Source organism: Pseudorca crassidens, chromosome 19 (assembly GCF_039906515.1).
Source record: "Pseudorca crassidens isolate mPseCra1 chromosome 19, mPseCra1.hap1, whole genome shotgun sequence".
Taxonomy (NCBI): Eukaryota; Metazoa; Chordata; class Mammalia; order Artiodactyla; family Delphinidae; genus Pseudorca; species Pseudorca crassidens.
The window spans coordinates 14954983-14970463 of NC_090314.1; the positions used below are offsets into that span (position 1 = coordinate 14954983).

Here is a 15481-nt window from a genome sequence, read left to right on the forward strand (position 1 = left end):
CACATTCCATTGCAACTGTCTGTCTGTCTGTCTCCCTATGGGACTATAAGCTTTCATGAGCAGAGACTGTGTCTTTTTTTTTTTTACTTTGTTGCCGCCGCGCGGGCTCCCTAGTTGCGGGCTCTCTAGTTGCGGCGAGCGGGGGCTACTCTTCACTGCAGTACGCAGGCTTCTCATTGCGGTGGCTTCTCTTGCTGCGGAGCACGGGCTCTAGGCGTGCGGGCTTCAGTAGTTGTGGCTCGCGGGCTCTAGAGCGCAGGCTCAGTAGTTGTGGCGCACGGGCTTAGCTGCTCCGCAGCATGTTGGATCTTCCCAGACCAGGGATTGAACCCGCGTCCCCTGCCTTGGCAGGTGGATTCTTAACCACTGCGCCACCAGGGAAGTCCCGAGACTGTGTCTTTTTCACCTTTGCTTCCCCACCAGCCCCAGCGCCTAGCACTGGGCTTCAAATGCAGGTGCCCAGTAAACGTGAGCTTACCTGATTCCGCCTTCTAACCCCACAGAACATCAAGTTCCCCCTGCCTCTGGCAACCCCGGCAAACTCAGCAGACACCCTAGATATGCAGGAGATGAGCTGACTCAGATGGGGCAGCCTCAGAAGGTTCTAAAACACCTTTGTGCCTCAAAGAGTCTTGTATCTGCAGTAAGCAAAGACCTGGTGGTCAAAGATGGGAGAAGTAAATTGGCGATCGTGACCTTCAACTGATGCATGAAAAAAAGCCATTACAGGGACTTCCCTGGTGGTCCAGTGGTTAAGACTCTGTGCTTCCAATGCCGGGGTTGCGGGTTTGATCCCTGGTCTAAGATCCCACGTGCTGCAATGCAGCCAAAAAAAAAAAAAAAAGGCCGTTACATCAGAATCAAGGGGTGGACCGTGGAGGGACGGGCTTTCCAGTAGGGCTGGAAAGCTGAGGCACAGACTTGATGCACAGCTGCCTGGGCCCTGACTCTGCTCTCCCCGCACCCCCCGAGAATGTAGCCTTGCTAACAACACCAAGAGAACCTGGAGAGGCAGATGTCTGTACAGGGAATCGCCCAGATTTTGTACGTAATCCTCATAGGATGGGGACTGAAGCCCTGAGTTTACAAGGGCTGTGACACAGCCAGAAGCTGAGCTTTCTAGATGTGGCAAGACCCCATCCTGCATGGACAATGGCTCCAGCAGCTGCCATCAGGGACCCCAGGGCCAAAGGGAAGTTACGCTGAGACACAGCGTCTGCTGCTGCCCTGTGTGCTCTCCTCCCTTCTAAGATTTTAAATCTTAGCTGGTGAAATCTGAAACCTAGAGTACAGATGGCTGTGTGGTGTCTTCTGACCAAACCACAGGACAGCTGAAATGCTGCCCCAGCCAGGCTGCTGGGAAGACAGCTCCTCCAGGCCCTCTCCCTCCTTCTCCTGAGGAAGAAATAAGACGGCACAGTGACCTCTGGGCGCTCTTATGCACTTTCTCTCTATTTAGAGATGCCCACTTCTAGTGACCAAGAGCAGGGACCATCAATTAAAAAGTTGGATTCTTTTCCCTGCAGGGCAATGGGTTCTAACTTCCCGGTCATCAGGAATGTGCCTGATGCCCTACCCCAGCAGCAGAGACAAGCTGCACCGAATCACCTCCACGCTCACGCCGTCCCACGATGGCCAGTGCCTGTGTATCACAGTCATCTCAGATGGCTGGAACATGGCTTACCAGCCCATGCAGCAGACACACACACACACACACACACACACACACACACACACACACACACACACACACCTCTTTCTTTAGCAAAGAAGCAGGAGTCTCTGAGAGGGAGGGCAAGGAGCAGCAAAAAGAAGAGTGGAGGAAAGTACCAGAGGCTCCCAGTTCAGGTCGTCCTCTCTGGATGCTGCTTCAAGGACCTCCATGAGCAAACACATGGCCCTGCCAACCTAGGTTCCCCCTGTGGGAATCCAGTCAGACTATGGTTCAACCACCGCAATACAGACCGTATCCCAAGCTGGCCTGGGAGCAGGCTGGTGAAGCGGCGCTCCCCACCTGGTGTCCCTGCCTCTTTCTCTCCAGCCCTCCATCTCATGTGATGGGCTAACCATGATGACCCAGAATTAATTCGTCCAGCAAATATAGACTGAGAACCTGCTATATGCCAAGCATGGTGTAAGGCTCTGGGGAGCCAGAGATGAAGTATGCAGAACCTCTGCTCTCAAAGACACTCATTCATTCGTGCATGCATTTGCTTAGTCAACAGCGAGCACCTACCATCATCAAGGTCCTGAGAGAAATGCAAAAGGACAAAAGGCATGAACGTCCCAGAACGTCAAAGCTAGAAGAGAGCAGATTGGGCACCAGTCCAACCTTCCCACTTTACAGATGGGCAAACTGAGGTTTGGAGAGGTTAACAATTTGTTAGTCTCCGCCTCCCAATTTTTTCTCCTCTATGTGCTGCCACCACCCCCCCATCCAGTGTTCTTGTGTGGTTCCAGGCCCCCAGCACCCCTTGCCTCTGAGAGTCTTCATCATCAGCTACCCCAGACCCCTCTCAACCTGGGCCTCCAGCAGGGAGCTGGGCCCTCCCATCCACAGTGTTGTGGAGGCAGGGGTGCATTCTGGGGCCAAAGCACCAGACTCTCTATCTAAATCGGGAAAAGAGTGGGAAAGTAGGGCGGAGAGAGGTGCTGAGAACTATTTAGCTCCAGCCTGGACTGAACCAGCCATGAAGTACAGACCTGGATTCAAATCCCAGCTGCATGACCTACTCCCTGATGACCTTGACTAAGCTTCCTAACCTCCCAAGCCTCCCTTTCTCTTCTGTAAAATGCAGACAGTAGTGGTAGCTGCTTCCCAAGATGGTTGTGAAACCGCAGGGAAACTGTGATGAAAAGTGAGCACATAGTAAGTGCTCAATAATGGTGCAGAACCCCGATCTTCAGAGCTGCATAGCTCAGGGACACTTCCAGGAGTTGTATGGCTGCCTGTCTTCGTGTCAAGGACACCAGGTAACTGCGGAAGAAGCTGAGGCAATCGGGAGCATGGGCTGCAGTCCAGGGGTATCTGGTGCTCAGTGGAGAAGCCAATGGGCTGCATTAGTACAGAAATATGTCTCACCCAGCAGAAGCCGAAGGAAGGCAGCATCTGGGTACCTGGAAGAGCCCTAGCACATGCAGTTGGCTGCCTAAGGACCTGTCAGTAAGCAGAGCCGTATCCTGGGTACCCAGGCAGAATTTCTTCTTAGGTATTAGCGGGGAGGAGAATGAGGGAGCAGCTACTGATCTTCCTTTTAGTCCTAAGAGTCATGGGGGTGATGGGATAAAACCTCCTATGGTATCTGCCCAGCCCACAACTCATCCTTCTTCTCTGAGAACTAACCCCTCCCACAGAGAGAGCTGGCTGCAGCAGACATATTTTACCCATAAACCCCATCTCTCCAGCTAAACTGATTGGACCATGCTGGGCCAATCAGATTCCCTCTTTTTTTTTTTTACAGTTTTATTGAGATGTAGTTTATTTACTGTAGAATTCACCATTTCTAAGCCTATCATTCAATGGTTTTCAGTATATTCACAAGGTTGTACAACCATTACCACGAACTAGTCCCAGAACATTTTCATCACCCCAAAAAGAAGACTGTATCTTTGCATTTGGATTATTTCCATTTGGGGCTATTATTAATAATGTTGCTATGAACATTCACATACAAGTTTCTCTATGGACATATGTTTTCATTGCTCTTGGATGTATACTTAAGAATGGAATTGCTGGTCATACAGTCACTCTGCGTTTAACCCTTTCACATTCCCACCAGCAGCGTGTAAGGCTTCCAATTTCTCTGCATCCTCACCTACACTTGTTATTATCTGTCTTTTTGGTTGTAGTCATTCTAGTGGGTGTGAAGTAGTATCTCACGGTGGCTTTGATGTGCAAGTCCCTGATGGCTAATGACGTTGAACATCTTTTCATGTGCTCATTGGCCATTTATATAACTTCTTTGGAAAAATGTTTATTCAGAGTCTTTGCCCATTTTTAAATTCTTTTTGTCTTTGTATTATTGAGTTGTTAGAGTTCTTTATATAGTTTAGATATGAGTCCCTTATCAGATATGTGATTTAAAAATATTTTCTCCCATTCTGGGCATCGTCTTTTTACTTTCCTAATGGTGTCCTTTGTAACACAAAAGTTTTTAATTGTGAAGAGGTTCAATTAATCAGTTTGTTGTTCTTGTTGTTTTTGTTGCTTGTGCTTTGGGTGTCATACCTAAGAAACCATTGCCTTATCCAAGGCCACAGAGATTTTCATCAGGTTTTCTTCTAAGAGTTTGATACTTTGGGCTCTTACATTTAGGTCTTTGATCCATTTGGAGTTAATTTTTGTATACGGTGTGAGACAGGGATTCAATTTCATCCTTTGCATGTGGATATCAGTTGTCCCAGCACCATTTGTTGAAAGACTATTTTTCTCCATGGAATTGTCATGACATGTTGTACTTGTTGAAAATCAATTGACCACAAATGTGAGGGTTTATTTCTGGACTCTGAATTCTATTCCATTGATCTGTGTGTCTATCTCTATGCCATTACCAAACTCTCTTGATTACTGTCACTTGGTAGTAAATTTGAACTCACGAAGTACAGTCCTCCAACTTTGTTCTTCTTTTTCAAGATTATCCTTGAATTTCCATAAGAATTTTAGGATCAGTTTATCAATCTTCGCAAGGAAGGCAGCTGGGGTTTTGAGGGGGATGCATTTCCATTTCCTGTTCAATGCCCCCTGAGCTCTAGCTCCACCTCCTCCCCTTGGGTTCCCTGAGGCACCTGGGATTTTTTTCCATAAACTCCATCTTTTGCTTAACCAGATTACACTGGGTTTTTGTTTCTTGCAATCAAAAGAATCTTAACCAAGTGCAAGTAGGAGCACAGTCCTACACACTGTCCCAAACATCCTCTCAACACCACCTCCCCAAGGCCTAAGACCTCAGACTGTCCCCCACATACCCAGAGAGCCCACTGGGGTCCCAATCTCAACACTGGCCCATGCCCCCAGCCCTTCACTCCACCTTGTAACTAGTTCCTTTGCAGGTTACATGTATCATCTTTACTAGTTAAAATAAAAACAAACAGGCTCTCAATAAACGCTTGTGAAATTGAACTAGATGTCCCAAGACGGTACCAAAAAAACCCACTCCTACCACTCTACACCCCTTAGTAACTCAGCTTCTTACCTAGCAACTCATGCAATACGCAGATAGGAAGCTCTAGGAAGGCCAGACATCGCTGTGCCCACTGGACAAAGGATATGGAAACTGAAGTCCAGAGAAGTTAAGTGTCTTGCCCAAGAGTGACTTGCCCTAAACGCTGGACTGCCCTGATGCACACCCCCCGCCAATCAGCACAGGCACAGACAGGCCCATCGTCCCGCCCCATCTTTAAGAGCTACTTTCGAATCTACCTCCTCCTGGCAGTCTTCCAAGATTGCTCCCACTACATCCCTGGCATCAACTCTACAGAGAGACTGAAAGCTCTCAGAGGGCAGGGACAGTTTTCCATCCATCCCTGCCCTGCGAACTGCCCACCCTCACCCTTCTGAGCAAAACAAACCTGAGTGGGAAGCTTCCTTGTTTTGAGCCCCCCCCCGCCCCCTGCTTAGATGCCAACTCGCAAGACTGGCTGTGCTCTGCCCAGGGAAGTGTACCCAGGGGATGCACAGTCAGTGCTGGCAACTAAATGGCATGGCAGAGAGAGGCCAGCCTGGAAAACCTTTCAGCTGAGATGGGGGAGTTACAAGCAGCTGGGGCTGCCTCCAGAGGAGGACACTTAGTAGAGGAATTTTTCATGCTTGAGCCAATTCACGTGTTGCAGGATAATATTTTGAGCTAGGGACCAATGCTGTTTTTCCCTCCTAAAATTTCTCTCCTTTTTAACTCACTTCATTGGAGAAGGTGGTTGGTCAGTACTCATTGCCCGAGGGAGGGATGCAGTCGGGAACCGACTTTTGTTAAGTCTCAAGGGGGAAAGAGGATCCAGGTGCAGGCAAAATGGTTTGGCCAGAAACACAGAGGGAAAAGAACGAAGGTGATGAGAGAGGCGCAGTCAGAGGTTCTAGGACAAAGGGGTGTCTGCTCAGGGCTCCCCAGACAGACGAGCAGACATGTGGTAAACTGAGGCAGACAATCACTCCCCAGACCCTGAATCTGGTGCTGGAATTCTCAGAGAGCCTCAGGGCCGGGCTGATCAGGACGACAGATATCTGGTAATAGATGACTCGATGACCAACTGACTACCCACAAACACACACACGCTGGGGTGTTTTGCCAGGTCCTAGAACTGTGTGGCACAATTTTCCAGGTAGGTGGGAATGTCAGAAAGACAGCCTGGGACTTCCCTGGCGGTCCAGTGCTTAAGACTCCACACTTCCACTGCAGGGGGGCATGGGTTCAATCCCTGGTCGGGGAAGTCTGCATGCTGTGCAGTGCGGCAAAAAAAATAGCCTCTTGGGACTGGGGCTACACATATTATATATAAAAATAAAATGATTACAAGTGATGGAAAATTAAAATATAAAAATTAAAGTGATGGAAAATACAATTATCTTTCTTATACCCTTGAGTTGTGGCCTGAAAGTTTCACTGCTATACACATGTCCACCACACGGGTCCCCCTGCTTGCTTCCCAGCATCTGCCTTTTCCCGGATACTTCGGGAATCAAGAGCCCAGTCCAGCCTCCTCCAAGTCCACAAGCCCCTGGACTGAGACAGAGAATCTGACAAATGCAACAGTCCCGCTCACGTTTTCCACAACCAGGAGGGAAATGAGGGCCCCAGAAGAGCTCCATCTGCCATCACCTCTGACCTTTACGTAACAGGAAGTGGCTACTTACTTGACCTTCAGGCTCGCCAGCATGGTCTTGTCGATCCTGCCAAGAGAAAAGCAAGGGCTTCCGTCAGTGCCAGGGCTGAAGGCTCCCACCTAGCACCTGCAGGGGACAGGTCCCGGGGCCAGCCCAGACCACCAGCCCCGCAGGGCCATGGACAATGTGGCTTCAGGAGGAAGGAAGTTCTCCTCCAGCCCAGAAAGGGAGGACTTGGGAGCTCTGGGAGGGCCGGAGCCACTCATAACCCAGTGAGATGGGTCCTGTTATTCTCCCTATTTTAGAGATGAGGAAACAGGCTCGGGAGGATACAGTCACTGGCCCGGTCTGGATCCCAGTATCTGACTCCAGACCCAGGGATCTAAAGCACTTTATATGCCATCTCTGCTTTCGTTACCCAAGCTCCGGAAGAGGACTCTGCAACCCAGCCTCATGGGTCACAGCGGCTGGACAATCAATGCATGGATATTTCCTGGGATTCTGCTTTACAAAGATGCCGCAACCTCCAGCACCAGGGACCCTCCTGCTCTGGGAGCTGCCAGTTCCTCTAAGGAGGCATAAGCCACTCCTGAGACAGAACCTGACAGCAGGCGCCAGGGTGCACAGGAGGTGGGGTCTGTCGGGCACAGGAGCTCAGAGCCCGGAAGATCACGTTTGCGGCAGACTGTCCCGGCAGCCAGCAACTCCACCCCAGCCTGCGCCTACCCTTGCTGGAAGACAAGGCAGGGCTGCTAGGCTTCTATTTTTACCCTCTGCATATGCCAGCCCTTATGGCTGGTAAAAGAGGCCCCTTCCTCTCTCCAGAGACAGAAAGGTAGGCGAGATTCCCACTCTCTGTCTCCTCTGGTTTAGGGGTCACAAATACCAGGGTCACATCACCATCAGTGTCACCACTGCGCCATGTCATCATTGTCATTAATGCCACCAAAATCACCACCACCTCCAGGAGGCTTGAAACCCTAGAAAGTTCTCATAGCCACCTCTGCCCAGCAGCTCAGCTCTGCCATGAGCTCCCCATACACGCAACGACTGGGGCCCCAGGGAGGAGGGGAGCTGTGTCAGGGGCCACACGGTGAGGACGCAGAGCTGCCCCAGCAACCACGAGTCAGCACCAAGCCCCTGAGCTGGGGGGTGGGATCCTTCCACCCTGAGTCAACTCCCAGCGCCTTCCGATCTCAGTTCCCAACAGCAAAATAAGCCACACCCGCGGTTCCTGGCCCAGGTCCCCCCTCCCAGCATCTTCCCCACGGGCCCCCTGGGCCCCCTCCTTGGTGCTTCCACGAGGCCCCCAGGGGTCTCACTGGGTTCCTAACCCCCTCTGGTATGGAGAGCCTCGTCCTCCCCCATTCAACTCACTGAATGGGAGTAAGGTGGACCCAGGAGCAGATCCCTGCACTCTGCTACAACATCTGTTACCCAGAGCAACCCAACTGGAACCTCTATCAATAAGCCCTTACATTTTATATTTTCCCAAGGAAACTTTTTTAATTCTTACAACATCCCTTTGTTGTGGGTAAGGCAGAAATTCCCCATTTACACATGGAGAAACTGAGACGTGGAGAGAGGAAGTGTCCCATCTGGGCTCCTCAAAGAGCAGAAGAGGAGCGGCGCCTTAACCCAGGTCTCCCAGCATGCCCTCTCACCCTACCACCCGCCACCCGCCACCCACCAACTCTCTGGGTCACACCCTGGGCCACAGCAGCCCCGGTCCCGGGACCCACGTCCACACCTACTCAGTCAACCGGGCTCCCACGGGGGTGTGGCCTCAATGGGCAGGGTCTATGGCTTGGCAGGGCTGAGATGGGGAGATAGGGCAGCCCTGTGACACTGAGCTTTCCCCTTTCAGGAAACCAAGGTCCCCAGGTGCTTCCGGGTGCCATCTCTCTCCTCCCTCCCCTGCCGCATCCCATTCACTCTCATCACCTTGTCCACCAGTGCTACTGGACATCCACCCTGGCATCCAACGGAGCTCTGAAGATACCACCCCCAAGACTCTTTTCACCGTCTGGAGTGGACCAGGGCTCCAGGAATCTGTAATGTAGCCCTCAAACAACTGCAAGACCCCTTCCCTGCTGAAAGCCATCCCCGCACGATAGCCACCCTAACCCTCCAGCCCCACCAGGAAGCTCTGCCATCCCATGTCTTGCAGCCCCTGTGCTCCCTCCCACTCTCCTTCGCCTCTTACGCCCCCCGCTACTGGCCACCCAGCTTCCACACCAGGACAGCCCTGGCCACCCTCCCCCCCCTCAGCAGTGGGAACCTCTTCTTTGACGACGCTCCAAAGCTAGAAGCTGAAAGGAAACTGATAATGAAAACCACTAGACCCCGTTCCCCAGCTGAGGAGAAGCTGCCGGCAGCTGGTAACCAGAGACAAGTCTTTGACCTCAGTTTTCCTCACTTTATGGCCCCATAGGGAGGAAAGAGCCTCTCCTTTGTCCCAGACAGAAACTTAGCAGCAAAGGTGGCCCAGAGGGTCAGGCGAGAGGCTGGAGCACAGCCCCAGCTGCTCAGACTGGCTGTAGGGGGAGGGCGGGGAGGGGCCCCTGGCGACAGGCCTGCCCGGTCCTCTCACTGCTCACCCCTGAAGAGAGCAGACAGCCCAAAGGCCAAGCAGGCCACACACTCTCCCGGCCACGAAGTCACAGAGATGACCCAGACAGAAGCATAACACACACGCACAGACAAGAGCACACACAGGTACAGAAGCTCCAAGGCGCACACCAGCATCCGCTCAGAAGCGCAGAGTGCACACGTGGCCACACGTCGGCACACCCACCCAGCCAGGCACACACCTCACACCCGGCCGCACAGACGTGCACACCTAAACACACAGTCCCAGATACACACGTGTTCACAGTCATCACAGATGCACATACACGTTTATGGAAACACATGACACAGAGGCCCACGTTCACCAGAGTCACACTCCCACTGGCTCCAGCTCCGACCTCTGAATTCCCTAGAAGACTGTACCCAAGGGACAGTGAGGAAAAGCCTGGTGCCCCCCGCACAGGATCTTCCATCTCCATCCGCCCAAGCATCTGAAAGTCCTCCGCACTGCTCCCTACAGACCAGGTCACAGCCACAGGCTCAACCGGGCTTCACGGCCAGATTCGCTCCCACCCCTTCACCCTCCCTCCCATCTGTTACCCACCATCCGAAGCCCCCAAAGGAGACGCTGCGCTTCCTGACAAACATGGCTCTGACGGAGGGGCCCCTGGTCCAGCGATGACCCCGAGGCTGTTGGCAAGACTGCTGCGGCCTCGGAGCAGCGGGGTCGACAGCCACCGGCAAAGGGCGGGGTGCCCCGCGTGGCACCTCCCCCATTGCCTGCCCCCCAGCCCGGCTTCCTGTGGGTGAGGCCGCGGGGTGGGAGGGGTGTCCTGCCCCCCAGGACGCACCAAGACAGGCAGGGGAGGTCGCAGAGGGCAGCTTCCCCACACCCGGAGGAACCCGCAGCTCCGGAAGGGGCTCGGCCGGCAGATTGCACCACAGCCCGGGTTGGCAGCTCTGCCCCACACAGCCCAGGCTGCCCGGAACCCAAGGAGGCCCGAGGATTACCATGATTGTGCCTGGGAGGGGGAGAGAGACCTGGCTGGAAGGCTCAGGGAGCCCTGCCGACGCGGGCCCACACCGACTCCCTGGGGCTGCCGGAGGCGGGACCTTGGCCTTTCTCCCTCCGCCGTACCAGATAAACCTGCCCCACATGCACACGCGTGTGGACACAAGTATACGTGCACCCACGTGGGCCCAGGGGCGCACACACGTGCACACATATATGCACAGGACCCACGGGTCCACCTAGGCGCATGCGTGCTCACGTTCGTCAGCAGACGCCGGCACACACGTGCACGTAGGTACTGCACACTCACCTGCAGGTGCGTGCAGACGTTTACAAAGACACCTGCACATCCATCTCGTGCACATACAGCTCCCCAAACAAACACACGCTCACACACACATCAACATACGTGCACACACCTAGGCGCACGCTCAGATCGCACACACGCCTACAAGGCGCCCTCACAGGCACAGGCACAGGCACAGATCTGTACTGCTCAGATGCCCTTGAGCGTCTAGACAGAGGTCAGCAGTGCTGAGCTCCTGCCGGCAGTGGCAGAGGTGGCAGGTGGCACCGACGTGCACGTCTTTGCCTTTCCCACTGGACCCACAGGCTAGTCCTAATCTCTGTCTGCACCAGTGCTGCCATGCCTGGTACACGGTAGGTGCTCACTAATGAGAGCCCCGTCGAAGAGTGCGGCACATACATACAGCAGCCTAGGGTAGAGGGTCACCGGCGGGGTGCCAGGTCCCCGCCCCTACCAAGCAGTGGAGAAGCTTCCACCACTGGCCTTTCCCACTGGCCCACCTTCCCCGGAGCTGGGAGTCAGATCCGCGCTGTGATGCCAGAGGGCCACCCCCAGGCTGTGGACAAAGGGCACAGGCATTTTTATCTTCTTGACTCCTCCGCTGCAGGGGACACAAGGGGCCTCAGGCCCTATGGGGGCAGCACAGGGTCCTGACCGAGGTCAGGGCTAGGGGTGGCAGGTGTGGGGTCCTGTGCCCCCCTGGCTGCCCAGCAGGAGCCTGGTGGTCCTTGGTTCAGGTTGCACCCTCCACCCTCACCTTCATCAGAAAAGGAAGGATCGAGTGGTTCACTCCCTAGGGTTGCATAGACCACCGGCTTCCCGCTGGACGTCCACTCCACACCCAGATCTGTCACCCCTACTGCACCCACCCCACACTCAGGAGATGCTCAGCAGGTACCACGGACCCCCTGGGTCCTGCCTGTCCTGCATCCTTTTGGCCTCCGTCTGAGCAAGACAGCTCTGCGCTCCATCTGCCCCCGGGGGGGGACACCTGGCCAGGCCTGGCCAGCCAGGGCTTCACCCTCCTGGCTGCAGTGACTGGGTTGGGAGTGGGCAGGAGACCTAATCGGACCCAGTAGGACTCACTCCCACAATGCTTCCCCCCTCTCCTCCCCAGGGTTGCTGAACCACAGGATGGACCACCAGGGTAAGCCAGAAACGGCCCACAGCCTCAGCCCAGGCGTCACGTGGGTTACTAATAACCAATAACCCACATTCCTTTTGCAAAGTGCTTACTTTTTTTATCAATTAGAGGGAGTTCCTAGTGAGCCCATCATTGGAGCACATCATCTGACATGCTTCCATGTGGGAGAGAGAGGAGGGGTTGCCGTCACAGTAAGCTTGGGCACTTCCGGCCTTCCGTCTTATCTATGCTTATCTGTACACACATGTGACCATGTGTGCTTGCTGTCCACCAACATATTCCAGGGGAAGACACAGCTGAGAGATGCTCTGATTCAGGCCCTCATAGTCTGCAAAGACACCCAGATAAAACCCAGGTAGGAGGCCACCTGGGCCAAATGTTCGCAGACCCAGAGGAGACACAGGCCCAGGGCCGAGCATCTGAAGGTCCGAAGGGCAGCCCAAGGACCAGGCAGGGAGGAGCATTTCAAGACCTGGCTGGATTCTCCCACCTTGCACGGCAGCCACAAAAGACACCAAGTCCTGGGATTCAGACACCTGACCAAGGAGCGGCAAGGGCCTGGCTGCATCAGCAGGAAGGGCACAGAGCTCACAGCCTGGACTTGAACTTGAGAGTCCAGAAGGGCCGGTGCCGTCTTCGCCCCCCAGAGTAAGGGCCCGGAGCAAGAGAAGGGAAGTTCCCGGGTAGCTTCCAATTTTACCGCATAAGCTCGGGAGGGAGGCGAGAATCATTCTAGAGCCTCCTCAGTGCTGAGGCTCCCAAGCTTTGGAGCTGTGTGACCTCCAGCAACTTACCTAACCTCTCTAGGCCTCAGTTTCCTCCTCCATAATAGGGAGTGGCTGCCACCAACCTCACAAGATTATAAATGAACGTAAACACAGCACAGGGCTTCCAAACCATTCCCGGAGCTGTTATATGTACTATCTATTATGATTCCACCCCCTCCCTCGGTCCCACGCAGCTTCCAGCTGCCCCTGCTCTGACCCCTCCGTTCTTCTTCTGGGTGGTGGTGGGCAGCGAGGAGTCCATGGCTCTCTGGGAAGGACTGCAAGTCAAGAGAAAAGAGAAGCATGCTGTGTGCCAGGCCCAGCCCTCCTGCCCCACCAAGCACGGCCCAGCTTCCTCCCAAACCTCAGCTGACTCAGCATGTGGGCAGTCAGGGTGGAGATAAGGACAAGCTTGGGGCCAGGGGGGCCAGGGGGGCCAGGGGCAGCGCTGTGACTGTGAGTTGACTATGGGTCAGCACTGACCTTTCAACCTCACAGCCACCTCTGAGATAGCACCACTTTATCCCCATTTTACAGATGGTGACACTGAGGCACAGAGAGGTTAAGGAACCTGCGTGATGGTGGCAGAGCCAGGTCTGACTCCAGAGCCCAAGTTCTCAGCCACTGCTCTATACAATGATCTGCATCATCAGACCAAACCTGCCCCACTGACTCTGGAACCTACAGAAATGCCCAGTTCACGCAACGCCCATTTTACAGATGGGGAAACGAAGGCAAAGCTCAGCTCAACAGCCAGGAAAGCACAACAACGAAGCTGGAAGGAGCATGTGCCTGAGTCCTTCTCACCTGAGGTTGCTCCTTGCCCTTCCACGGAGGAACGGCCCACTTTGGGTCACCAAGTCACAATGCCCTGGCTTCCCCGGTGGAGGCCTGTGGGTATTTCTGGTCCAGCTGAGGGAGCAAGTACCAACCAGAGCTCCAACTCCGGGACAGAGCTCCAGGGAACCCAGCCAGTTCTCTGGATTTTAGAGAAACACGGAGCGGAGAAAGCTGGCTGGGATCAGAGGAGGAGAGGCAGCCCAGGTCCCTGCCAGGAGCCCCTCCATCATATCTGCAGTCCCTTGGGGGCAGGAGGGAAGGGAGAGACAGTGTGGTTTCCTCCACTTCGGCAGCTCCGTCCTCGCAGCCACCAGCAGGAGGTAAAAGATGAAACAAGCTCCCTTCCCAGGCGTGGGGATGAGGCAGTTACAGGAAGCTGAGGAAACAGATGTCCTGAGAGAAGCAGGCACTAGATCATTCAGCCTGGATCCTCCCCCACTCCAGACAACATAAGCTGGCATCAGTACCGACCCCGTAAGGCTCAGCTCTCCTCCTATCTCGACCGCTGAATCACCTTGAGCAGGTCACGTTATCTTTGGAGGCTTCAGTTGACCTTGCCTCAAAGGGGAGGCTAGATTAGCCTCTGCTTCCTTTATAAACCAGGTGAGGGCAAAGCATAGTGGCAGAGAAGGACCAGGAAAACAGGGTGCCATGGGATTCAGAGCCAGCAGACCCACACTGGTTGGGAATCTACACCTCGGGATGGAGAAAAAATGACATCTCACATCTGCAATGTGATTTACAGCGCCCTGATCACTTCCCCCCTCACGCTGCCTCAAGGGCTAGACTGAATTTCCCATTGCACAAGTTCTGAAAAGCAAGATGATGACCAAAAAGATTACAAGAGAAGCGCTTGTGAAAACTCGGTTCCAAGAGCAGGACCCCAACATACGACAGTCGTGCAATTTATTCTGATTTGTTCAGTAACGCTATCTACCAAAAGAACTCCCAGCAACACGTGGTTGTGAACTAAAGAAGCTGCAACGTGTACCATTATTTTAAATTATTTTTAAATAATAATAAAGTATTTTTACCCATCAGATAAGTTAAAAAAAAAAAAACCTTGATAATGGTGTGAGGATGTAAGGAAACAGGCACCCCACCATTAGTGTGTAGATATTTGACAAGATCTATTAAAATATGAAGTGCACATACTGTTTGTGCCAACACTTCTGTTTTTAGAGATTTATCTGGGGAATTCCCTGGCGGTCCAGTGGTTAGGACTCTGCGCTTTCACTGCCAAGGGCCCGGGTTCAACACCTGGTTGGGGAACTAAGATCCCACAATTTTCATGGCACAGCCAAAAAAAAAAGAAGAAGAAAAAGAGATTTATCCTGGGCTTCCCTGGTGGTGCAGTGGTTGAGAGTCCGCCTGCCGATGCAGGGGACACGGGTTCGTGCCCCGGTCCGGGAAGATCCCACGTGCCGCGGAGCGGCTGGGTCCGTGAGCCATGGCCGCTGAGCCTGCGCATCCGGAGCCTGCGCGTCCGGAGCCTGTGCTCCACAACGGGAGAGGCCACAAGAGTGAGAGGCCCGCATACCGTAAAAAAAAAAAAAAGAGATTTGTCCTACTGGTAAACTCATACAAGCTGACAAGATCTATGCACACAGATGTTAACTATATCATTGTTTATAATAGCAAATACAATTAGTAACATAAATAACCATCATTTCACGATATTGTGGAACAAGCATACAATGGAATACTGTGTAGCCATTGAAAAGAAGGAGGTAGGATTTATATGTGTTACTACATAAAGATATCCTAAAAACTAAAAAAACAACAAATAGGGGCTTCCCTGGTGGCACAGTGGTTGAGAATCCGCCTGCCAATGCAGGGGACACGGGTTCAATCCCTGGTCCAGGAAGATCCCACATGCCGCGGAGCAACTAAGCCCGTGCACCACAACTACTGAGCCTGTGCTCTAGAGCCCATAAGCCACAACTACTGAAGCCCTCGCACCTAGAGCCTAAGCTCGGCAACAAGAGAAGCCACCGCAATGAGAAGCCCGCGCACTGCAATG

The 15481-nt window shown here is 53.5% G+C and overlaps 1 protein-coding gene across 4 annotated transcripts in view; it reads right to left on the minus strand.

The window, feature by feature from the left end:
- Positions 1–15481, minus strand: part of RAP1GAP2 (RAP1 GTPase activating protein 2) — a 218189-nt gene that overhangs the window by 176241 nt on the left and 26467 nt on the right. For 3 of the 4 annotated variants that reach the window (XM_067714885.1, XM_067714884.1, XM_067714887.1), the window contains one exon: positions 6848–6883. In XM_067714885.1, coding sequence (XP_067570986.1) covers positions 6848–6883 — 36 coding nt within the window. Of the gene's footprint in view, positions 1–6847; positions 6884–7235; positions 7257–15481 lie in introns of those variants that run through there. The other variant, XM_067714888.1, reaches the window with a different exon arrangement.